Below are 23,641 nucleotides of genomic sequence, written 5' to 3' on the forward strand. Positions count from 1 at the left end.
TGACGTCGTCGTTATGGCTGGTTAACCGAGTTGTCAACGCGAACACATACACGTGCTTCACTTTCCTGACTTGATTAATGAAATCTGTAAGATATTTGGAATCTATAATTAGGTAAACATTTGATTTCTGTCTAAATTTAGTCATTTCAAATTTTAAGATTGGCAATAACTTGTCCCTTAACACTTATAGAAATTAAACCTAAATAACACATTGGCTCAATTCGAAGAATTAAACGTGTTGTACTGATTGTAGAAACGGGATTGCTTTCCGTTTGTACGGAAAACGGAAAAGATTGCGTATTGTGAAATGAACAAAAAAATATCAAAGAATTAGTCATTTGTCAAGAGATACTGAAGTTATGTAGTACAATTTTTTTTGATTACTTTTCACTTGACCAATTTATAACAATTATTTGTTATTTATTATTACCTTGAGGAATTTCTATAAACAATAGAGAAACCCTTATCTCTCTCAGTGGGGAATATGTTTAATCTGTGCTATGATTGGCGGGCGTCTATCAGCTCAATAAACATTAATTTTTTTTTTTTTTTTGGAAATTGCCAAAAAATTCTACAAACATTGAATCAAGTCGAATTAGTCGCTGCCAAGGTGTGAAACTGTTTAAAAGCATAGAAAAATCAGTGAAAATATTTAATATTTAGACAAGAGAGAAAATAATACAAAGTATCGGGAAACATAAATTTATTCATTTGATATAATGAAAGGTAGTAAAAGGACTTAAATACTCTTCTACTTGGAATATATTGAGAAAGAATTGCTGTACTCAATTTGAACAATCGATCCAACAAAAATTGCTCTAGAATTCAACTAACTTAAATACTATTACATATTTTGATATTTTCCGGTTATCTATAACTTTTCCATTTACCAAATTTTAAAAAGTAACACAAGTTAATATCGTGAAGTTTGTTCATGTTACGTAAGAATAGAAATTCATTTAGGAGGTCTATTACTGATAAGTCAAAGACTGACAATTAATTTATAATGTACATTAAAAGATGTTCTTAATGATATGACATGTTCCAGTCTGTTAGGTAAAGTCAAAGTGAGTCTTTTTGGGCTCCAATTTTGTGAGTTAATGTTTCTGCGAATGAATTGAATTGTGATAAGAATGATTTGCCCCATATGGGGAGGGGACCGGTACAAAAATTCGCAATAAATAATAAAATCAAATTATTTCACTATTAACTTCCATTTTTTGCTGACTTCCCCTCAATAAACTCCTTGAAATTCGACAGATGAAACATCAAGGACACAATTGCGAATTCCCTTTTACTTTGATACAAGGTTTCCGACAACTAATAAAAGATAATTAAGACATATTTTTTGTTAGACCGATTGTTCAAATATGAAAACTTCTACTGGATGGTTAAGGGTTCAGCTCACTAATTTGGTAACTTTTTCTTTTAGAAATCAAGTGGATAATGTTGCCTATGCTGATATGGCTATGTTTAATTGCAGCAGCAAAAATGGAAGAATTCGAGATAGATGAAGAGTTTTGTATATCCCTACCGACGGGCTACTATGAATATCCTTACGATTGTGATGCATATATATCCTGCAATGACTCTCATGCAGAATTGGAATATTGTCCGGATGAGAAGCTTTTCAATTCACAATTACATATATGTGATACGCCTGAAGCGGTTGAGTGCTATCCGATCTTGCCAGATATTTGCAGAAATCTAACCAATTCCACATTGCTGCCAGCGGGTAGTGAGTGCAATGAATACATTGAGTGTGTTAATGGAATAAGTGTTCTGCACGAGTGTCCTGGCAATTTGTGGTATAATCCTCAATGGCGCATTTGTGATGATCCCAGTGATACTTGGTGCGACAACACAACAACCACGACAAGGACAACGACTACGATGACTACAACAACGCCGACGACAAAAACAACAATAGCAGAAACAATAACAACTGAACTGGATACAACAACAATAGATGATCTGTTTGAAGGTTGCTTACATGAGCAGCAGGGTACATCGTTGTCCTATGTTGAAAACTGTCAGGAATATTATTACTGTTGGGGTAATGGTTCTTATAGTCTATTCCCATGCCCTGCGGATAATTGGTTTAGTCCCTATACGGGCAACTGTGGACCTGAAGTGTCGCCGGAATTGTGCCGAGAAGCTACAACTACTATTTCAGTTACCGCTGCAGATAATCCTTGTGAAAGTCAGGAATTAGGTGCCTCATTTGCACTCACATCAAATTGTAATGAATATGTTTTATGTTTGGGTAATGGTCAATCAACAATTGCCAAATGTCCATCTAATGCGTGGTTTGATCCACAAGGTGGAAGTTGTGGACCAAATGTTTCCCCATTAGCTTGTCGCGAAAGTACTACAACTGTCGCTAAAACTACTGAAACAACAACAGCACAGCCTGAAAATATTTGTTCTGGTCAAAAAGAGGGCGCTTCGTTTCCTCTGGCAACCGATTGTCAGAAATATATTCTTTGTATGGCCAATGAAGAGAGTGTAATAGTTAGATGCATAGCCAACGCCTGGTTTGATCCCAAAACGGGCATCTGTGGACCGAATGTGTCACCGACAGCATGTCAGGAAGTAGACGTCAGTAGCACCACTGAATCCACTTCTCAATCTACTACTGAATCCACCACGGAACTCTCGACGGAGACTACTGATGAAACTACTGCTACTACGGATTATCCCATCGATTGGGAAATTTGTTTGGGCCAAACTACGGGGGAATATGTCAGCTATCCGGATAACTGTGAAAAGTATATTGTGTGTGCGGATCCAGTGCCAATTGCATTTTATTGCACTCCGGGTTACTATTTCAGTGAGAGCCTACAGAAGTGTGTGAGCTGGCTGGATAGTGATTGCCCAGACATAGGATCAGAGACCACAACTTCATGGCCTTTGCCCTCACCATCTCCGACTGTCTGCGCAAACAGCTCAGGGCTTACTCTCCCCTATCCAGCGGATTGTCAATGGTATATACGTTGTGTGGATGATTACGTTTATATGATGGAGGTTTGCACAAAAAGGAGAGTTCTATGACCCCTGGAGGAGAGAATGTGGTGCCGATGTATCACCAGATGCATGTCTTGATACATATGAAACGACCTATAGCCCAGACGAAACGTCAAGCACAATTGCCTCAACAATTTCTACGACAGCTTCACCTCAACTAGATCCGTGTGAGGGTATCCAAGATGGTAAACTTGTACCCTATCCCGACGATTGTACCAAATTCATAATATGCGTTAAGCCCAATCCCATTATTGGTAACTGTGTTGTGGGGCAGGAGTTTAGTGCTCAATTGGAAAGATGTATGGCTCCATGGTATGCCAATTGTTCGATTATAATCACAACTACTACTGAAGAACCATCTACAACAACAGCAAGAACCACAACGGAAATAACACCGTCCCAGCCAGATAATTTTTGCGCCGATCAAGCTGATAAGGCTTTGGTACCCTATCCATATAATTGCAGTAAATATATTATTTGTCAAGAGCCCATACCCGTTGGCTATGAATGTCCACAAGGCGAGGAGTTCAGTCCCATTGAGTTGACCTGTATGGATGCCGAATTGGCCAATTGTAATGCTGAATCCAACAAAAATTCACAGACATTCGCAAAGTATCTCTTGCAGACGATTGGAAATTGGATTCAAAACTAATTAAACCTAACTTTGTATTATAATTTTTAACTTCTTTTTATATATTCTGCATTTATTGTTTATAGATATACAAATGTATTTATAAATGTGAAAGGATTGTGAAATTGCATTTTCACGCGCGTTTTTACTGTCCCAATCGACAGCCAACCTGGGTGACATCACAAGATTGAGTTTGCACATTCCAAAACAATTCACCGGCACACTTAATTACAGTTGGTTGTGGTCCACAGTGGATAAACTTGTGGCAATCGCCAGGATAGGGTTGATATGTGTTTATTGCATTTCCTTTGCATACAGCAACAGGATCTATCGGCAAATAGTTATCTGGATGCAATGCTGGCAGAGTCGGTGGTGTGGGGGCAGTTCCTGTAGGGTTACCTATTGGTCTTGGTGGTGTCCAGGGCAAATAGTTGGCAACTTGGGGCGGCTCACAACGCTGTAGTCGTGCATTCCACTGATTGTTCTCTGGACAGCGGTCATACGGATATGGGCTATATGGTACCCCGTAATCCTGATTATTTGTGTAAATTGGCAAATCTATTTGGCAATTTGATAACATTTTTGAATCGCAGCGATAAGTCACTTGGCTCCAATAAAAATTCAACGGGCACTGTCGGGCATATGCCAAACGCCTAAAGCATACGTAATATTTTCTGCAATCATCGGGATAAGGCAACATAACGGGGTGATTGGGATCGTCAATTAGTGGACACTGAGCCATCGGCAAACCCAAATCTCCCCCAATTGGCAGCTAAGGAAACATTTAAACACATTATATTAAAAAAATGTTACCGCTCTTTTACCTACATACCAAGGCATTGTTTGGAGTCTGGCTTTTGGCCGAGGCAATTATAAGAACAATTAGAGAGAGATACACTAGAATTTGTTTCACTGTTGAAAGCAGAAAGACATCGATTAATGATTTGAAAGTTTTAAATTACTTCAATGCTTACTTATAAATTTTATCCGGTATGAAACTGAATACGGATTCTAAAGATTGCATTGGCTTTTATAGACTGCCATTATGAGCTTATCAGTTAAAAGTACTTGAAATATATTTATCGCATTCTTAGTTAAATAGCTGGTAAATGATAAATGTAACAATCGCCTGGCATTCCACGCAGGTTTACCTGCTATTTCAATATGTTTTTTTTTTGTTTAATATAAGACATCCCCAATTAGAATTAAGTCTGCAATGCAAACCTTGATAGGTGATTGAACTAGAAAAATCCAACTAATCTCTCTCTCACAGTTACTTTGATTAAATTCTAAGACAAACTTAATGCTTGGTTAGTTTACTTTGGTTTCTACTTTATTATTATGATCCAACAACCGGATATACTTACGTTCATAGGTCCATATATAAATATAAAAATTCCTAGGAATTTCAACGTCAAGTATGTAGTTGGTAATGATTAATTGACAAATGGCTACTTGCATGCAATTGAATAAATATTTAATGTTTCCACTTAACCTGTCAAGTTTCCAGTTTCAAGGACAATAGCGCATCGTATGTAGCAAATAAGTGATTTGCAATTTGTCTTTACTTGATAATGTCTCTGATAAGATGCCAATATGCCATATTTGCTTCATGATGGCTATAAAAACCATTCGTTCTTTGAAATGTATCTACATTTGTGTGAATCACTGCAGTCATTAAAAGAGTAAGATCTCTGGAAATAAAACATTATTTTATAATTCCATAATGTTCACAAAATTTTTTTAGTGCTTCGCTATATTTGGTTAATTGTTATGCTGTCTGCAGTGTCAGATCTTTGCAGTGCTCAAATCACAAATTATTTTAAATATCCTAATGAATGCAATCGATACTACAGAGTGGATACTTTGGAATGTCCTCCGGATTTTCATTGGAGCCAAGAGTTGCAACGATGTGCTGATAAGATAGTTGCTGACTGCACGACATTAACGCCTTATACAGTTGAATTACAAAATGCAGGACCTGGAAATGAAGACATCGATTTAGTGCGACTCTGTGCCGGTCAACTAGGCCAATTGATACCATATCCTGGACAGTGCAGTCAATTCATACAGTGCGATTATATACCCTTTGTAAAAACATGCCCTCAGTATCTTTACTGGAATTCGGAACTAAAAACATGCGACAAGATTTGTATTTAATGTGGAAAAAAATTGTATTTATTTGTTTTTCAATAGATTTTTAAAACATTAAAACCTAAATAAAAGACAAAAAGTTCAGTGACAGAATCGTTTGGAACTGCTGCACAATTCGTTTGAAGGGTCCCAATAGAGTCCTGGATCACAGGTCATTATTATGCCATGATTATCAATACATTTTACATATTTCTTACAATCCGTAGGTATAGCTTCAAATTGCTTATTTGTCGTGCAAGAATATGTCGTATTTTCAACCCGTGGCACACAAGTCCAGTCACATATATTTAGTATTGCATTCCAGAATAGTGTGGGAGGGCATTCTCGTTCAATTGGCTGACCATCATCGCATTGATAGTATTTTCTGCAGTCAGTTTCGTGAACATCAAAAAAGATCTCCATTCTTGCAAACATCTTTATTAGGATTCGTTGAAATCTCATTATTTTTGCAATAACTGGAATCCCGACCGCAGCTCTTCCCATTCCAATAAGTTCCAGTTCCACATTCCATAACGTATTCAATTCCGTTACTGCACTGTATGAATTTTCGACAATCAGTCTCGACAGTCAAATAATCGGCACCACTACTGCAAGAGGATGGACGTCCTGGAGTTGTGCTTGTTTCTGGCTGCGGAGTGGTTGAACTTTCTGTGAGTGTTGAAGTAGTTGGACCCTCCGTCGAATCATGTTGAGTTGTACTCATTACTGGTTGCAGAGTAGTTGTGCTCCCGTTCGGACCTAAACTAGTTGGATCTTCAGTTGAATCCACGCGAGTTGTGCTTTCTTCTGTCTGCGGACTGGTTGTGCTTTCTTCAGGGACTAAAGTACTCGGTCCCTCTGTCGAAACCTCATCAGTTGTACTTTCTTCTGGCTGCTGACTAGTAGTGCTTTCCCCTGGAACCAAAGTAGTTGGCCCCTCTGTCGAATCCCGTGTAGTTGTACTCTCTTCTGGCTTGGGACTAGGAAGTAAAGTAGTTGGTCCCTCTGTCGAATCCTTGACAGTTGTACTTTCATCTGGCTTAGGACTAGTTGCGCTTTCCTCAGGAAGTAAAGTAGTCGGCCCCTCTGTCGATTCCTCGTCAGTTGTGCTCTCTTCTGGCTGCGGACTTGTTGTGCTTTCTTCAGGAACTAAAGTAGTTGGTGCCTCTGTCGAAGCCTCATCAGTTGTACTCTCTTCTGGCTGCGGATTAGTAGTGGTTTCTTTAGGAACTAAAGTAGTTGGTCCCTCTGTCGAAGCCTCATCAGTTGTACTCTCTTCTGGCTGCGGACTTGTTGTGCTATCCTCAGGAACTAAAGTAGTCGGTCCCTCTGTCGAAGCCTCATCAGTTGTACTCTCTTCTGGCTGCGGATTAGTTGTACTTTCCTCAGGAACTAAAGTAGTTGGTCGCTCTGTCGAAGCCTCATCAGTTGTACTCTCTTCTGGCTGCGGATTAGTTGTGCTTTCTTCAGGAACTAAAGTAGTCGGTGCCTCTGTCGAAGCCTCATCAGTTGTGCTCTCTTCTGGCTGCGGATTAGTTGTACTTTCCTCTGGAACTAAAGTAGTTGGTCCATCTGTCGAAACTTCGACAGTTGTACTCTCTTCTGGCTGCGGACTTGTTGAGCTTTCCTCAGGAAGTAAAGTAGTCGGCCCCTCTGTCGATTCCTCGTCAGTTGTACTCTCTTCTGGCTGCGGACTTGCTGTGCTTTCCTCAGGAAGTAAAGTAGTCGGTCCCTCTGTCGAAGCCTCATCAGTTGTACTCTCTTCTGGCTGCGGATTAGTAGTGGTTTCTTCAGGAACTAAAGTAGTTGGTCCCTCTGTCGATTCCTCGTCAGTTGTGCTCTCTTCTGGCTGCGGACTTGTTGTGCTTTCCTCAGGAACTAAAGTAGTTGGTCCCTCTGTCGAAGCCTCATCAGTTGTACTCTCTTCTGGCTGCGGACTAGTTGTGCTTTCTTCGGGAACTAAAGTAGTTGGTCCCTCTGTCGAAGCCTCATCAGTTGTACTCTCTTCTGGCTGCGGATTAGTTGTACTTTCCTCAGGAACTAAAGTAGTTGGTCCCTCTGTCGAAGCCTCATCAGTTGTACTCTCCTCTGGCTGCGGATTAGTTGTGCTTTCTTCAGGAACTAAAGTAGTTGGTCCCTCTGTCGAAGCCTCATCAGTTGTACTCTCTTCTGGCTGCGGATTAGTTGTACTTTCCTCAGGAACTAAAGTAGTTGGTCTCTCTGTCGAAGCCTCATCAGTTGTACTCTCTTCTGGCTGCGGATTAGTTGTACTTTCCTCAGGAACTAAAGTAGTTGGCCCCTCTGTCGATTCCTCGTCAGTGGTGCTCTCTTCTGGCTGCGGACTTGTTGTGCTATCCTCAGGAACTAAAGTAGTCGGTCCCTCTGTCGAAGCCTCATCAGTTGTACTCTCTTCTGGCTGCGGATTAGTAGTGGTTTCTTCAGGAACTAAAGTAGTTGGTCCCTCTGTCGAAGCCTCATCAGTTGTACTCTCTTCTGGCTGCGGATTAGTTGTACTTTCCTCAGGAACTAAAGTAGTTGGTCTCTCTGTCGAAGCCTCATCAGTTGTACTCTCCTCTGGCTGCGGATTAGTTGTGCTTTCTTCAGGAACTAAAGTAGTTGGTCCCTCTGTCGAAGCCTCATCAGTTGTACTCTCTTCTGCCTTAGGAGTAGTTGTAATTTCCTCAGGAACTAAAGTAGTTGGCCCCTCTGTCGATTCCTCGTCAGTGGTGCTCTCTTCTGGCTGCGGATTAGTAGTGGTTTCTTCAGGAACTAAAGTAGTTGGTCCCTCTGTCGAAGCCTCATCAGTTGTACTCTCTTCTGGCTGCGGACTAGTTGTGCTTTCTTCGGGAACTAAAGTAGTTGGTCCCTCTGTCGAAGCCTCATCAGTTGTACTCTCTTCTGGCTGCGGATTAGTTGTACTTTCCTCAGGAACTAAAGTAGTTGGTCCCTCTGTCGAAGCCTCATCAGTTGTACTCTCTTCTGGCTGCGGATTAGTTGTACTTTCCTCAGGAACTAAAGTAGTTGGTCCCTCTGTCGAAGCCTCATCAGTTGTACTCTCCTCTGGCTGCGGATTAGTTGTGCTTTCTTCAGGAACTAAAGTAGTTGGTCCCTCTGTCGAAGCCTCATCAGTTGTACTCTCTTCTGGCTGCGGATTAGTTGTACTTTCCTCAGGAACTAAAGTAGTTGGTCTCTCTGTCGAAGCCTCATCAGTTGTACTCTCTTCTGGCTGCGGATTAGTTGTACTTTCCTCAGGAACTAAAGTAGTTGGCCCCTCTGTCGATTCCTCGTCAGTGGTGCTCTCTTCTGGCTGCGGACTTGTTGTGCTATCCTCAGGAACTAAAGTAGTCGGTCCCTCTGTCGAAGCCTCATCAGTTGTACTCTCTTCTGGCTGCGGATTAGTAGTGGTTTCTTCAGGAACTAAAGTAGTTGGTCCCTCTGTCGAAGCCTCATCAGTTGTACTCTCTTCTGGCTGCGGATTAGTTGTACTTTCCTCAGGAACTAAAGTAGTTGGTCTCTCTGTCGAAGCCTCATCAGTTGTACTCTCTTCTGGCTGCGGATTAGTTGTACTTTCCTCAGGAACTAAAGTAGTTGGTCCCTCTGTCGAAGCCTCATCAGTTGTACTCTCCTCTGGCTGCGGACTAGTTGTGCTTTCCTCAGGAACTAAAGTAGTTGGTCCCTCTGTTGATTCCTCTTCAGTGGTGCTCTCTTCTGGCTGCGGACTTCTTGTGCTATCCTCAGGAACTAAAGTAGTCGGTCCCTCTGTCGAAGCCTTATCAGTTGTACTTTCTTCTGGCTGCGGATTAGTTGTACTTTCCTCAGGAACTAAAGTAGTTGGTCCCTCTGTCGAAGCCTCATCAGTTGTACTCTCTTCTGGCTGCGGATTAGTTGTACTTTCCTCAGGAACTAAAGTAGTTGGTCCCTCTGTCGAAGCCTCATCAGTTGTACTCTGCTCTGGCTGCGGACTAGTTGTGCTTTCTTCAGGAACTAAAGTAGTCGGTGCCTCTGTCGAAGCCTCATCAGTTGTGCTCTCCTCTGGCTGCGGACTAGTTGTGCTTTCTTCAGGAACTAAAGTAGTCGGTGCCTCTGTCGAAGCCTCATCAGTTGTGCTCTCCTCTGGCTGCGGACTAGTTGTGCTTTCCTCAGGAACTAAAGTAGTTGGTCCCTCTGTTGATTCCTCTTCAGTGGTGCTCTCTTCTGGCTGCGGACTTGTTGTGCTATCCTCAGGAACTAAAGTAGTCGGTCCCTCTGTCGAAGCCTTATCAGTTGTACTTTCTTCTGGCTGCGGATTAGTTGTACTTTCCTCAGGAACTAAAGTAGTTGGTCCCTCTGTCGAAGCCTCATCAGTTGTACTCTCTTCTGGCTGCGGATTAGTTGTACTTTCCTCTGGAACTAAAGTAGTTGGTCCATCTGTCGAAACTTCGACAGTTGTACTCTCTTCTGGCTGCGGACTTGTTGAGCTTTCCTCAGGAAGTAAAGTAGTCGGCCCCTCTGTGGATTCCTCGTCAGTTGTACTCTCTTCTGGCTGCGGACTTGTTGTGCTTTCCTCAGGAAGTAAAGTAGTCGGTCCCTCTGTCGAAGCCTCATCAGTTGTACTCTCTTCTGGCTGCGGATTAGTAGTGGTTTCTTCAGGAACTAAAGTAGTTGGTCCCTCTGTCGATTCCTCGTCAGTTGTGCTCTCTTCTGGCTGCGGACTTGTTGTGCTTTCCTCAGGAACTAAAGTAGTTGGTCCCTCTGTCGAAGCCTCATCAGTTGTACTCTCTTCTGGCTGCGGACTTGTTGTGCTTTCCTCAGGAAGTAAAGTAGTCGGTCCCTCTGTCGAAGCCTCATCAGTTGTACTCTCTTCTGGCTGCGGATTAGTAGTGGTTTCTTCAGGAACTAAAGTAGTTGGTCCCTCTGTCGATTCGTCGTCAGTTGTGCTCTCTTCTGGCTGCGGACTTGTTGTGCTTTCCTCAGGAACTAAAGTAGTTGGTCCCTCTGTCGAAGCCTCATCAGTTGTACTCTCTTCTGGCTGCGGACTTGTTGTGCTTTCCTCAGGAAGAAAAGTAGTCGGTCCCTCTGTCGAAGCCTCATCAGTTGTACTCTCTTCTGGCTGCGGATTAGTTGTGCTTTCTTCAGGAACTAAAGTAGTTGGTCTCACTGTTGATTCCTCGTCAGTTGTGCTCTCTTCTGGCTGCGGACTAGTTGTACTTTCGTCAGGAACTAAAGTAGTTGGTCCCTCTGTCGAAGCCTCATCAGTTGTACTGTCTTCTGGCTGCGGACTTGTTGTGGTTTCTTCAGGAACTAAAGTAGTTGGTCCCTCTGTCGAAGCCTCATTAATTGTAGTCTCTTCTGGCTGCAGATTAGTTGTGCTTTTCTCAGGAACCGAAGTTGTTGGCCCCTCTGTTGATTCCTCTTCAGTTGTACTCTCTTCTGGCTGCGGACTAGTTGTGCTTTCTTCAGGAACTAAAGTAGTTGGTCCCTCTGTCGAACCCTCGTCAGTTGAACTCACTTGTGGCTGCGGACTAGTTGTGCTTTTCTCAGGAACTAAGGTAGTTGGCCCCTGATCCTTCTGACTTGTAGAGTCTTTGCCAGGGACTAAAGTAGTTGGCTCCTCCTCAAGGGTTGTGCTGTTTTCTTGCTGCGGACTTAGGGTGGTTAAGGTTTTGTCGGGATCTTTACTCGTTGGAAGCACTGTAGTACTTTCGGGTGATTCAGATGTTGAGTATACGAAAATTTTCCTATTGTTATCTTTAGGTAGTTCCCTCGCCTCAACTGCCAGTATATAAGAAATTGACAATGCAATTAATATTGCCATAACTGATTTGGTTAACTTATTCGGAGCCCTCATTGCATTGGAACGGTGTTGCTACTGTGCGTCAAAAATATAAATGAATGCTTATTTTAAGTATGCGCAATGATATTTATACCTCAGGGTATAGAACAATGCACTTCTTATCAAAATTAAGTATTGCGCTTACCCAAAATCGTTATCTTCAAGAAGATACTTGAACGATTAAAATTGATTGACTAGTCACATTGATGGTGTTTGTAAAAGGGCGGATCAGTTAATTGATTTCGCATTCGGCAAACGATTCGGGATATATAGGCGATAGTGTCACTTATAACCGAACTGCACGCGCCAAGGTCACTGTCTGCCTGATTATGAGACAAGTTGCTTATTATTAAATTGTAATTTAAATTTTTTTATTAACTCGAATTTGAACATTGATTGTGCTGTTCGTTTGCCATATGTTTGCTGGCTTCAACGATATGTCATATATTTCGAGCGGTATAAAATAAGATAGTGTTTTTATTAATGCTGTGATTTGCCTTAAAATTTGAATTTCCATGTTTAAATGTAGACTTCATTGGGAATTTAATGTATTTTATCTCAAATCATTTAATTTCTTGCATTTATTTTATTTTCCTGACACAAACAGATATTGATTGAATTATCCATATCCTTCTATTAGAAACTAAAATCGCATACATAATCACAATGATTCAATGGTTGATTCCAAAAAAGACCTGGTGGGCAACTTTGCTTGATCGGTTGCTTGAATACACATTGAATGAATTTGGAACAATCAGGTTCGTAAGGTAGGAACTCTGCATCGTCCAATGAGCAATCAAGTGCTGGATTGTTTGGCTCGTCTTTGTCATTTTCACTCGATTGACAATATACGGTGTCCCACCCGCAGACATTAAGAACGGGATCCCAATACAGGTTGTCCGGACATACTTTCAAAACACCAACACCATGAAGGCAATGATAATATTCTTCACAGTTCGCAGCTGGTAGGAAATCCACTTCTGCATCACATAGAACGGGCGGTGGTTCCGTTGTACTTATGTCCTCAATTGTGGTGCTCTCTTCTGGTGATGTACTTTCTTCTGGTGTGGTAGAGTCCACTGTAGTTGGTTCAATTGTGCTGGTGATATCCGTTTCGGTTACTAAGGTTGTATCCTCAAACGGCAATGCCGTAGCAAAAGCCGCCACAAAGACGAATAGGCCCAATATAGCAAACAATTGAATATCTAGAAACGAAGTCAACTTATTAAATTTCTTATCGAAATTTAGAAGAAAGCCTATCTGATAATACCTTTCATGTTTACGTTGGATGAATTGCAATGGCCAAGTCGGACTAAAAGCAGAAAAACTTGTGTTCTTATATAGTCGCCAAATTACCCTTTTCCTCTTTTTTTTTTGGTTCTTTTTTTGCAATCAGTAAAATTTAAAACACTCATAAATAAAGTAGCTTGTCTTATCATGTAATATAATCAAGTTTCCATATACTTGTAAATTTTTAAGTATACACTTAAAAATACTTCCTTTCTGTATTATACCTATAGTAGTTGGATTGAAACTTAGTTTATATAGATAGTTTCAGAAAGTTCGTGTAAAAAAAAGTAAACTTAATAAAGAAAACAATTATATTTATTTATTGCGAAATTTGGCATAAAAATAATGAATTAAAATTTATCTTGCAAAAATCATTTTGTTTCGCAAAAAGTTTGATATCTCTGTTCCGAGAAGTGTAGCGTGGCGCGTTCAAATGAACAAAAGAAAATTGATACTAATAAAATATTCTTACATATGTATATGAGGAAACCTCTAAGATAACGAAAGGTTGCCAAAATATCAAACACGAAATTTTCATGGTAAACTTTATGGTTTAATATAAAATGAGAAACATTTTTAATGTCATGAATGTTCATTCAATTTTAGCTACAACAATTTTATTTTTAATGAATGAAATCGCTAAAACATAAGAAAATTGCATTCTTAGAAAATCAATAAATTCAATTCAATAACACATAAAGACATTTGTAAAACAAAATTCTTAGAATTATTACAGCCATCGTATCCTTATCAATACACTTGAAAAAGAATGAATTAGATGTTGATTAGATAGAAGAGAGACTTCAAGGTCAGTAAAGGCAGAAGATTTGAGTGAAAAATTATTTGGGCGATCTTAAAAATTCGAATAGTAAATCTGATCTTTGTATAGGTAAATCAATTAAAGGGTATTTGAAAATCCAAATGACCGAGACTAGGCCGGGTCCCTAGTTTCATTCTAAAGTCAGCCTAAAACTATGCTATTGAAAATATTCTTACGATTCGTAATTTTATCTCTTTGACAAATTGATTTTTTATCTTGATTTATGGTTTTTCGATTGCGTACCTCATATATTAATTTAGGTATATTGGTATTATCTATATACATATATGGATTTTTTTCAAGTACTCAAAGATGCAATATTCTTATGCAATTGCACCAATTGATTGGTATTGTAGTAAATGATTTTGCAATCGATCTCTTATCTAAATTATTTCTCTTTGATAAAAGTGAGACACATTAGTCTCTTGTCGTATGCTAATTAGATAATGATAAAGGGAAATATTTGAATATTAGAATGATATAAATACCAGAAACATTAGGTGTATACTCATCAGTAGTTTGATCCAAGCTATACAGAATGAAACGTAAGTTGTGTGAAACACTCATTCTAAAATATTGTAATTGCAAAAAGAATAAATTTTTGTTCTCAGTGATTTCTTGGCTATTCATTGGCTTGCAGTTACTTATTCTGGCAACTGCACTTGAAGGTGCCAGAAGGTGCTTCAGGCCACCAGTGACGACAACTTCAACAACTACATGCCCAACAAAATCCACAACCACCACCACAACTGAGTTACCAACAGAAGATACAACCCATGATGACGATGATGATGACGACGACGATACCACCGATTCATCCTCTGAGGAATCAACACATCCTGCAGATACCACAATCCCGTCCGAAAAGACCACCGATGGAGGTGTTACAACAGCAACGTCTCCAGCACCAGATGAAACAACAACAACTATAAATGAAAAAACAACAACTACAAGTGAAACACCGAAGGATACAACAACTACTCCAGGAGCCTCCGACGAAAGCACCACAGAAGGTGAGACAACACCAACAAATGTACCAATTATTGTAACATCAACTATTAGCGTCAATTTAACAACTACAACCATATCAGAAATTCCCGATGTGGATGTCGATGCAATGTGCCTGAATCATCCGGGTGTACAATATCTACCCCATCCATACAATTGCCACAAGTTCATACAATGCGATGGCACACGGGGCTTTATACATAATTGTCCAGACAATCTGTATTGGGATTCGGTGACCCTGACATGCGATAAAGCTTGTGCCTAAAAGTTTCCTAAATTACACAATTGTAAATTGAATTTTTGAAAGAGCAACGATATAAATAATATCAAAATGAATATGAAAACGGGATGAATGTATTTAGTTATTCACCTTGACTTAAACTTGAGAAATTTTTGTGTGGGTTTGATTCATTGATTTGATGTTTTTTTTTTTTTTTCATTTTATTTTATGATACTCACATGCACTTCAAACTTGAATAGAAGTTTTTGAGGTGTGGTTACTGCTTTGCTATCACCATTTTCCGGAATTCAGGGAACTCAATTAAAATTACTAGATTCGACGCATGTTTTACACAATTGACATTGATCGCATCGCTGATAAGGCCATTCCCAAAGATGGTAAAACTTTCTGTCTTGTATATATAAGAACCATGGAATTTTGGCAATTGTGCAGAGTACATAGTTTTGTAACAAGCAACTCAATTGGAATATTCCAGCAATCAGCTATAAACAAAAATTATGAAAGGTAAGTTTGTGTGAGCAAAGTTAAAGGATAACCAAGGATAACGAGCGATCTCTCCATTTGCCATTAGTTACTCTGCTAGCTGTGGTGGCACTGACTACAGTGGCAATTGCCCTAGTCGGAGCAGCCGATCCTGAATGCGTTTACCGTAGACTACGTGGTCTAACGCCGCACTGGCCCAAGCCATCGACTTGCTCGAGCTATTATCGTTGCACCAAGGGTTCGGTGCGTACTGTGAAATGTCCCGCCGGAAAGGAGTACAACGCCAAGACAGGCAAATGCGGTTCAGCTGGACGAGGCCTGTGCAAACTGAGCCTGATTGCTCCCTTTATCGATGTCGCTAACCCATGTGCCAATGAGGTGAATGGTGCCTATGTGCCCAAATCGGGTTATTGTAGTGACTTTTACATATGCGATGAGCAGACAGCATATCCCCAGAGCTGTGACTCTGGCAGCTTTTTCAATCAAACATCAAGCGTTTGCGAGTTGGACAAGAATTCCGAATGTTGGCAAAACGATTGCGTGAACCAGGCTGATGGAGTCTACATTAAGAATAAGGAATATTGTGCCAGTTATTATATATGCCTGGATCAGGTACCTACGCCCCAGGATTGCAATCTTGGCAGCTATTTTAATGCCACCTTCAGTGTTTGCACTGTTGATGAGGATAATACACACTGCTGGGAGAATTTCTGTATTAATGAAACAGATGGCACATTGTTGGCAGATAGTGCCAATTGTTCCAACTATTATGTGTGCTCCAATGAGACGGCAACGATCGACACATGTGATGAAGGCTATTATTTCGATGTCTATAAGCAATCGTGTGTAGAGGGTTCATGTTCTGACACCACCACGACCTCTACGACCACAGAGTCCTGCGATGATTCCACAACAAGCACCACAGAAGCTTGCGATGTGGAAACTACGACACCAGCATCAAGCAACTGTGATTGCTCCAATAATGGTGAGACAGTTAAGGACGGTGAATTATCGGAAGATGTGGACAATTGCCGCCTATATAAGATCTGTGTCAATGGTGAATTGAACACTGGTGATTGCCTCAAGGGTAACTACTTTGATTCCAAATTAAAAGCGTGCGTAAAGGATTCTGATAATGTATGCCCTGAGAGCTGCGCCGCCGACTGTACCGAAAATGATGTCACATTGAAGGTGGAAAATTGTGCCCAGTACAATGTGTGCAAGAATGGAGTTTGGCAGACCGTCAATTGCTCTGTCGGCTATTACTTTAACAGCACTCTTGGAATTTGTGCCATCGATGAGGATGGCATCTGCCCCAATTCGGTCGAGTGCAATGATGCTGATCCCACAGCTAGCGGTGCCACTTGCTGGAAATACTATGCCTGCATCAATGGCAAATGGCAGCAGGAGGCCTGTCTGACTGATTACTACTTTGATGAATCCATGGGCATTTGCCGTGCCGATGACGACAGTGTTTGTCCCGAGAATAGGGCTGTGCGTGACAACACCCGCTCGAAGCGTAGTGTCGACCAGGAAGATGGGCAAGTCTGCGTTGAAGGCACAATGGTATCGCATTCCACGGATTGTGATAAGTATTTGATATGCCAGAATCAGCAATGGATCCCTGGAACTTGTGGTGTTGGAAACCTCTTTAAGAATTGTAGCGGAATCTGTGCCCCAGATACAACTGGCAGTTGCTGGTTGTGCGGTCGTTTGCCAAATGGTTACACCATTCCTGATCCAAGTGATTGCAAGAGCTACATCACCTGCTACAATGGTCTGGCCAATGAGAAATCGTGTCCATCTGGTGAATGGTTCAATGGCGATGCCTGTGTGATCGATGTCACCGGCGTGTGTATTAATCCTTGCAGCGGTTGTGATTCGGGTACCAAGCCTCATCCCATCTGTTCCAAATATTATCAATGCAGCAAAACAGGTGCACCCCAGGTGGTTGATTGCGATGGACAGGGCTATGATGCAACAACAGGACAATGTTCCCCAGATGTGGAATGCAGTGCCCTGAAATGTGCCACAGCTGATACCGGTGCCACCTATCCCGTCGAAGATGATGATACGAAATTCTATGCTTGCATTGATGGTGAGACCACAATTCGTTCCTGTCCGTCCAACCAGCTCTATGTACCCGCCGTGAGCGCATGTCTATTGCAACCCAGTGTAAGGATAAGGACTCTAGATTTCAATTAAACGTATCACTAATTCTCATCATTCCTCTCTAGTGCAAATGCAATCAAACCGTTTGCATTGGTGCCGATGAAAACAAGCCCTATCCCTCTCTAGGCAATGACAATACCACATTCTGTATATGCCAATTTGAAGAAGGCTTTTTGGAATCATGCTTGGAAGGCTATGAATTTAATGAAGTGATAAGCGCTTGCGAATTTGTAGGTTTCCCTCCATTATTCACTCAATCATTTCTACTCATTAACTTGAATTTTTAACAGACCGGACCATGTGATCCCTCAGTTTGCACTGATGAAACAGAATACAAAGTTACAACCGACTATAATGATCCAGATAGTTTCTGTCTATGCCGTGCCGGTGAACAAATTTCAGTGCCCTGTCCCATTGGCTACACATTCAGTTCAGATGAAAATAAATGTGTTTTAATTCCCCAGCCCGATGTAAGTTGGTTTGCCTTACACTGGTCCGTCCTGGATTACTGAATGATGTTTGAATGTTTTTTAGCCGAGATGTTGTCGCAACTATTGTGTGGGTAAAGAAGAAAATTTGCCATTCCCCGCCTTAAATGGAGATGATACAGGTTTCTGTTATTGTGTGGATGAGTTACCTAAATATGAAAAGTGTCTATATGATTACATTTATGACAATAACGTGGGAGCCTGCTTGGCACCACAGGTAATGCAACTCTTAATTCATAGAGAATTTGCTTTGCTTATATTTACGGAAAAACTTTCAGGTGGAATGTGATGAATCGAATAACTGTGACCATTCTGAATGTCTAGTAAATGACGATCCCGGCTATACATTCCCCTCAAAGAATGGATGCCTCTCAGGCTTCTGTTATTGCAAGGATGAATGTGCCATATGGCAGTCATGTCTAGACAATACCACGTACATTGAATCCATAAGAGCCTGCTATGGACTCACCGAACCACTTTGCGATGACACAAAATGCGATACATTGCCCGAATACGACACTTTTGCACCACTTGACACCACTGACAAAACGCATTTCTGTGTCTGTGAGGACGGAGAAGCCGTTTATGAGGATTGCCCCCAAATAAGGAATACGATACAAAAGTTAAAGCTTGCCTGCTTGTTCCGGTATGTAGTCGATAGAGCCGAGTTGCTTGTTTCTGATTAATTTTGATTACCATTTTTTGTCTTGGTAGGCTCCCGCCTCAGTTTGCTGCGCCGATAAATGCTTGACCCTTGACGAGTACGGCACATTTGCTGCCTCAAATACCACCTCTGGCTTCTGTGTATGTGAAAGCGGTGTAGCACTCTATAAACCCTGTGAAGATGGTGCTATCTACAATACCGTTGTAAACAGTTGCCAGTCATCCGAAGCAATTAAGTTGAATAAACTGAATGCCTGCGATAGCGCTATCTGCAAGTTAAATGACCTCTTGACCAAATTCTCGGCACGTAATACCACAGATGGATATTGCTTGTGCAATGCCAATGGATTGGCCAACTATTATAGCTGTGAGGACGAACATCATTTCGATAGCGAGTTGAATTCCTGTGTGATCATAGCCTGTGATTCGGCTCTATGCCGTCAGCGTTCACAATTTGCAACATTTGCAGCAAAGAATACAACCAGTGGATTCTGTTCATGCGATGGCCTAGCCACCTATCATCATTGCAGTCCCGGACATATCTTTGACATAAACGAGGGAGCTTGTGTATTGCAAACGGCAATTAGTGCCTTGGTGTGCAATTCAGATGAATGCAAAAGCCGTGTACAATATCAACCATTTGCTGCCCTGAACACCAGTGCTGGATTCTGTTCCTGCGACGGCAATGTTGACAATGGTGGTGTGGCTATTGCCACATATCATGCCTGCACAAATGGACATTCGTTCAAATCCGAATTGGGCATGTGCTTCGAAAGCAACAACAGCAGAGAGAAGAGATCACTGGAAACTGAGGAAAAAGTAAGGTCCATTTCGTTGCTTAAAAGATTCTTTCAAAAGCTAACATAATCCATCCTATTCCAATTAAATGAAATGAAATTCCGCTTGTTCCATTTCTATATGTAAAATGTATATCTTATATAAAAACTAATCCCACACATATTGTAACCACTTAAAAGAAAAAAAACAAAGAGAAAACTAAAACATTTAAATAAATTCAACAAATTTAAAGATGTTAAATAATTTTGGCCTTTTTATTTGTAACATATAGAATGGAACAGGTTGTGATCCAAACTATTATTATCATATCATATACTTACACTGGAGGTGAATAGTTTATTCAAATATTTTTAATTAGATATGTTTTCAATTCTTACACACAGCTCTCATGTGAGATAGATGAGAAACGTTCCGTTCCATCCAATTGCTCACAATATGAGATATGCATTGAAGGCGATAACTGGCGACGACGCACTTGCTCCGACTATCGCTACTACAATCCGGAGCAGCAACGTTGCCTGGAGCCGAGGGATGATATGGTATGCAAATATGCCCGAATCACCCATTTGCCAGCATGTAACAATCAAACCGAAGCCCAGACCATGCCAGCTCGTGGAAACAATTGTCTACAATATTTCCGATGTGCAGGTGATAAATGGCGTTTGCGTAATTGTCCCAAACAACAATATTTTGCCCGAAAAGTGGGTACCTGTCTACCCATACCGAAAGATCTGAACATGGAGTCGGATTTATGTCCAAGCATTTTGAATAGCTCCATCGTCGATGCCGTAAACTGCCAACATTTGTCTGTGCGTCCTGCTTCAGTTGGTTGTGGCAGCTATCTTATGTGCCTGGACAACGCCTGGTGGCAGCAACAATGTCCCCTAAATATGTACTTTAGTCTCCAGCATAACTATTGTCTGCCCAACAATGATAGCGATGAGAGCGAGCAACATTGTAAACACGAGGAAAATAGTACCTGTTCGATTGGCCAGCGAAGAAGTTCATTAGACAGTTGCCGATCATATGAAGAATGCAATTTGGATGGCAAATGGATACGTCAGACATGCAGTCAAGGAGAACAATTCGAGGCCATGTTCGGGTGTGTCCCCACGGACAATTATACGTGTCAGGCGAATGGTTTACGTCGCGTCTGCCAGACAGGTGAACTGCGAGCATTGCCTGTTGCGGATGTGAGCGAAGCTGCCAATTGCCTACAATATTTCCAGTATTGCGAGAATGAAAATTGGTTAATTGGCAACTGTTTGCGTGGGCAGAGTTTTGTGCATTCGGAACAGAGATGCCTGCCTCGCGACGAGTGCCAGAGTCAGGCGGTTAAAGTGAAATTTCTATCCACCAGTTGCCAGAATCAAACGGATGGTCAGAGTGTTGCCGATGTGGAGGATTGCACGCGATTCTATTTGTGTCTGCAGCAAGAAGCAGCCATTTTGCAGAGATGTGCCTCAGGCAGCTTTTTTTGATGCCAATCTCGGGTATTGTCGGCCCAACGATGGCAGCTGTCAGTTGCCATTGTGTGAGGGCCTCGATGATGGCAGTTTAGTGCCACATCCGGTGGACTGTCAAGCCTATTACAGTTGCTCACAGGAAAACGGAACACAATTGATTTACTGCAGTGAAGGTGAATATTACCACAGTATACTAGCACAATGCCGTGCTGATCATGGCCAATGCCGCAATCAGGAGCAGGTTGATGATGATTCTGATGACAGAACCTCTTTGAATCCCTGTACGGGCTTGCACGGCATACGCCTGCAACATGAGATCTACTGCAATCTCTATTATGCCTGTGTCAAGGGTCTGGCCATACCTGTAGAGTGTCCCAATCAACAGCAATTCAATCCCGTCTTGGGACACTGTGAAAACGAAGACGAATCGTGGCAAAAGTGTGAAAATGGTCAATTGAATGGCAATAATACTTACAGTTGTGGCTCCCTCGCCGATGGCTCCTATCTGGCCAATCGAACGGATTGCACTAGATATTTCATATGTGCTGGAGGCGTTGCGCTGGCCCAACGTTGCGGCACTGGCTTCTATTTTGATGCCGAGCAATTGCTTTGTGTGGCCGACGATGGATCCTGCCCCTATGTGGATACCGAGGATGACAGTGATGAGGGCAATAATCAGCATGTGCCACCCGATCCACTTGTGTGTGAGGGCAAACATGGACTCATAATGCCAGATCCAGCCAATTGCAATAACTTTTACATTTGTGTCTCAAGCAAATTGAGGCATGAATGTTGCTATACGGGTTACTTCTTTAATGCCACTCTCTTGCAATGTCAGGCCTATGATGTTGTGGAAGAAGATGATACGGCAGCCAATGAAAATGCAACCGAAAGTGTCATCGAATCGCAATCGCTGAAACCATTTGCAGCACAACAAGTCTCTCAACAGTGCACCGATCTGCCCACTAATTTCACAAATATATGCCAAATCATTGGCGATGGAGCTTCAGTGGCCGAACAGGGAGATTGTCGTCGTTATACCAGCTGCGAAGCTAATGAGGCAACTTCACAACGTTGTCGCAATGGCGAAAGTTTCGATAGTTTCTTGGGCATTTGTCGTCAAAATGATGGCACTTGCCTCATGGAGAATGGCGAACGGACCGGCGTTTGTAATGGCAAGCATGGCCAGTTTGCTCAGAACACGGACAACTGTGCCGGCTACTTTGTCTGTGTGCATGGCCAGAAAATTGAGGAGGAATGCGAACAAGGTGATTACTTCAATCGATTGACCAATACTTGTGAAAAGGATGTGCTGCAACAATGCAGCAATGCCAATGCAGAAGATCCTCTCAAAATTGTCAACTAACTGATGTCAAATTTAATTTTAAACAGTTCATTTGGTGGTGGGATTTTCAAATAAAACTAATGAATTTAAAACTTAACAAACTAATCACGTCATTCTGTTTAGGGTTATAAGATGTTTCCTATTATAGAACACATAATATTAAGCGCACTAGATAGATAATAGATATGTATGTATGTGTGTGTATAGTGTGGGAAATGTCAAAAGAATCACTCTATTTCCTGAAGTGCAATTTGATAATAATCACGCAAAGTTGTCCTAAATTCAGTCATGGTAAGGGTCACGCATGGACTCAGGCAGAGTGTGTGTGAAGTTCTTCCCATCGTCCATTGGTAATGACGTCCCGACAATCGTCCTAAAATAGAAAATAGAAAATAGGCAATCATCATTGTGAACAAGACAAATAGTTAATAATGATGATGACCACGACGATGATGATGATGGTGTTAAGTAAGTCATCTGGGAGCAAAATGAATATGTCAAGTTCAGTTTAATGGTCTACTTGATATATGTATGTTTTACGTATTTGTATTAAAATCAAGTAATATATGGCAACATACGTATTATTTTTGACGTCATTTATGTGTCCAAAAAACGAAAAGAACGAAAAGAATGTATTAATATGTACAAACTTGCCATAAATAGCTACCCCAGCTATAACCTCGACGTCACAAGAGTCGACCCAACTAATCACTTTAACATTGGTTCAAAATTCCGAAAAAAAAAAACAACAACAACACCAACAACAAGAAAAATTATTATTGTTAATATTGTAAGCGAAGTGTTTCTACTCCATATACCACCTTCTACCTACCGACTACTATGGCAGCACTCATGACTGGATAACGTTCAGAGACCCTATTAACAGGGACAATCCAAGGTTTCTGTTTCTACTGTTTTTTTTTTTTCTGTTCTATTCTTTTGCTGTTGTTATTACTATTTGATTGAATGAATAGTTTGTTGGACGGATGGATGGAGAACGAGAGAGAGAGAGAGAGAGAGAAAGAGAGAGAGAGACAGAGAGAGAGCAACACATGAAATGTGAACTATATGTATGTATATAGAGTACAACTCTGATTATCTATTCAGCAGGAGTACCATTAGCCAACCTACTATGACTAGTACTATAACCTGTACTATATGTACACACGACATTCACCCAGGGCAATGGGGACAGAGACCTGTCCCATTGTTGGTCATTCGTGCGCGAGTGCTTCGACAAATCGGTTCGAAAACAAAAACTGAA

General features: G+C 41.3%; 6 protein-coding genes across 7 annotated transcripts; 4 read left to right on the plus strand and 2 right to left on the minus strand.

The window, feature by feature from the left end:
• The first annotated feature begins 1,491 nt into the window (after positions 1-1,491).
• On the plus strand, positions 1,492-3,679 carry LOC137574708 (chitin-binding domain protein cbd-1). The gene is given in 2 exon segments (XM_068287112.1): positions 1,492-3,042; positions 3,044-3,679. Coding segments are annotated over 2 exon segments (2,187 nt in total).
• A 37-nt stretch (positions 3,680-3,716) lies between these two features.
• On the minus strand, positions 3,717-5,330 carry LOC137574397 (uncharacterized). The gene is made up of 4 exons (XM_068286684.1): positions 5,026-5,330; positions 4,633-4,947; positions 4,491-4,570; positions 3,717-4,430 (listed from the first exon to the last, which is right to left on the minus strand). Coding segments are annotated over exons 2-4 (708 nt in total). The 5' UTR covers positions 4,634-4,947; positions 5,026-5,330; the 3' UTR covers positions 3,717-3,803.
• Positions 5,322-5,818, plus strand: LOC137574399 (uncharacterized). The gene is made up of 2 exons (XM_068286687.1): positions 5,322-5,343; positions 5,406-5,818. Coding segments are annotated over exons 1-2 (414 nt in total). The 5' UTR covers positions 5,322-5,342.
• Muc68E (Mucin 68E) lies at positions 5,808-12,976 on the minus strand. The gene is given in 5 exon segments (XM_068287113.1): positions 5,808-6,212; positions 6,214-11,636; positions 11,861-11,922; positions 12,248-12,808; positions 12,874-12,976. Coding segments are annotated over 5 exon segments (6,372 nt in total). The 5' UTR covers positions 12,881-12,976; the 3' UTR covers positions 5,808-5,893.
• Positions 12,977-14,219: 1,243 nt separating this feature from the next.
• LOC137574398 (uncharacterized) lies at positions 14,220-15,065 on the plus strand. Of its 2 annotated transcripts, XM_068286686.1 has the most exons (3): positions 14,220-14,258; positions 14,325-14,726; positions 14,805-15,065. In XM_068286686.1, the coding sequence occupies exons 1-3, from the start codon at positions 14,252-14,254 to the stop codon at positions 14,984-14,986; spliced, it is 591 nt and encodes a 196-aa protein (XP_068142787.1). In that variant the 5' UTR covers positions 14,220-14,251; the 3' UTR covers positions 14,987-15,065. The 2 variants fall into 2 exon arrangements, with proteins under 2 accessions (XP_068142787.1, XP_068142786.1); XM_068286685.1 differs by having other exon boundaries at positions 14,325-15,065.
• Positions 15,066-15,459: 394 nt separating this feature from the next.
• Positions 15,460-22,398, plus strand: LOC137574711 (fibrillin-1). Its single transcript, XM_068287114.1, is given in 9 exon segments — positions 15,460-15,466; positions 15,534-17,620; positions 17,683-17,847; positions 17,908-18,087; positions 18,152-18,322; positions 18,384-18,517; positions 18,981-19,587; positions 19,950-21,038; positions 21,040-22,398. Coding segments are annotated over 9 exon segments (5,799 nt in total).
• The last annotated feature ends 1,243 nt before the right edge of the window (positions 22,399-23,641 follow it).

The sequence above is a fragment of the Drosophila tropicalis genome, unplaced genomic scaffold (assembly GCF_018151085.1).
Source record: "Drosophila tropicalis isolate 14030-0801.00 unplaced genomic scaffold, ASM1815108v1 contig_463, whole genome shotgun sequence".
NCBI lineage: Eukaryota > Metazoa > Arthropoda > Insecta > Diptera > Drosophilidae > Drosophila > Drosophila tropicalis.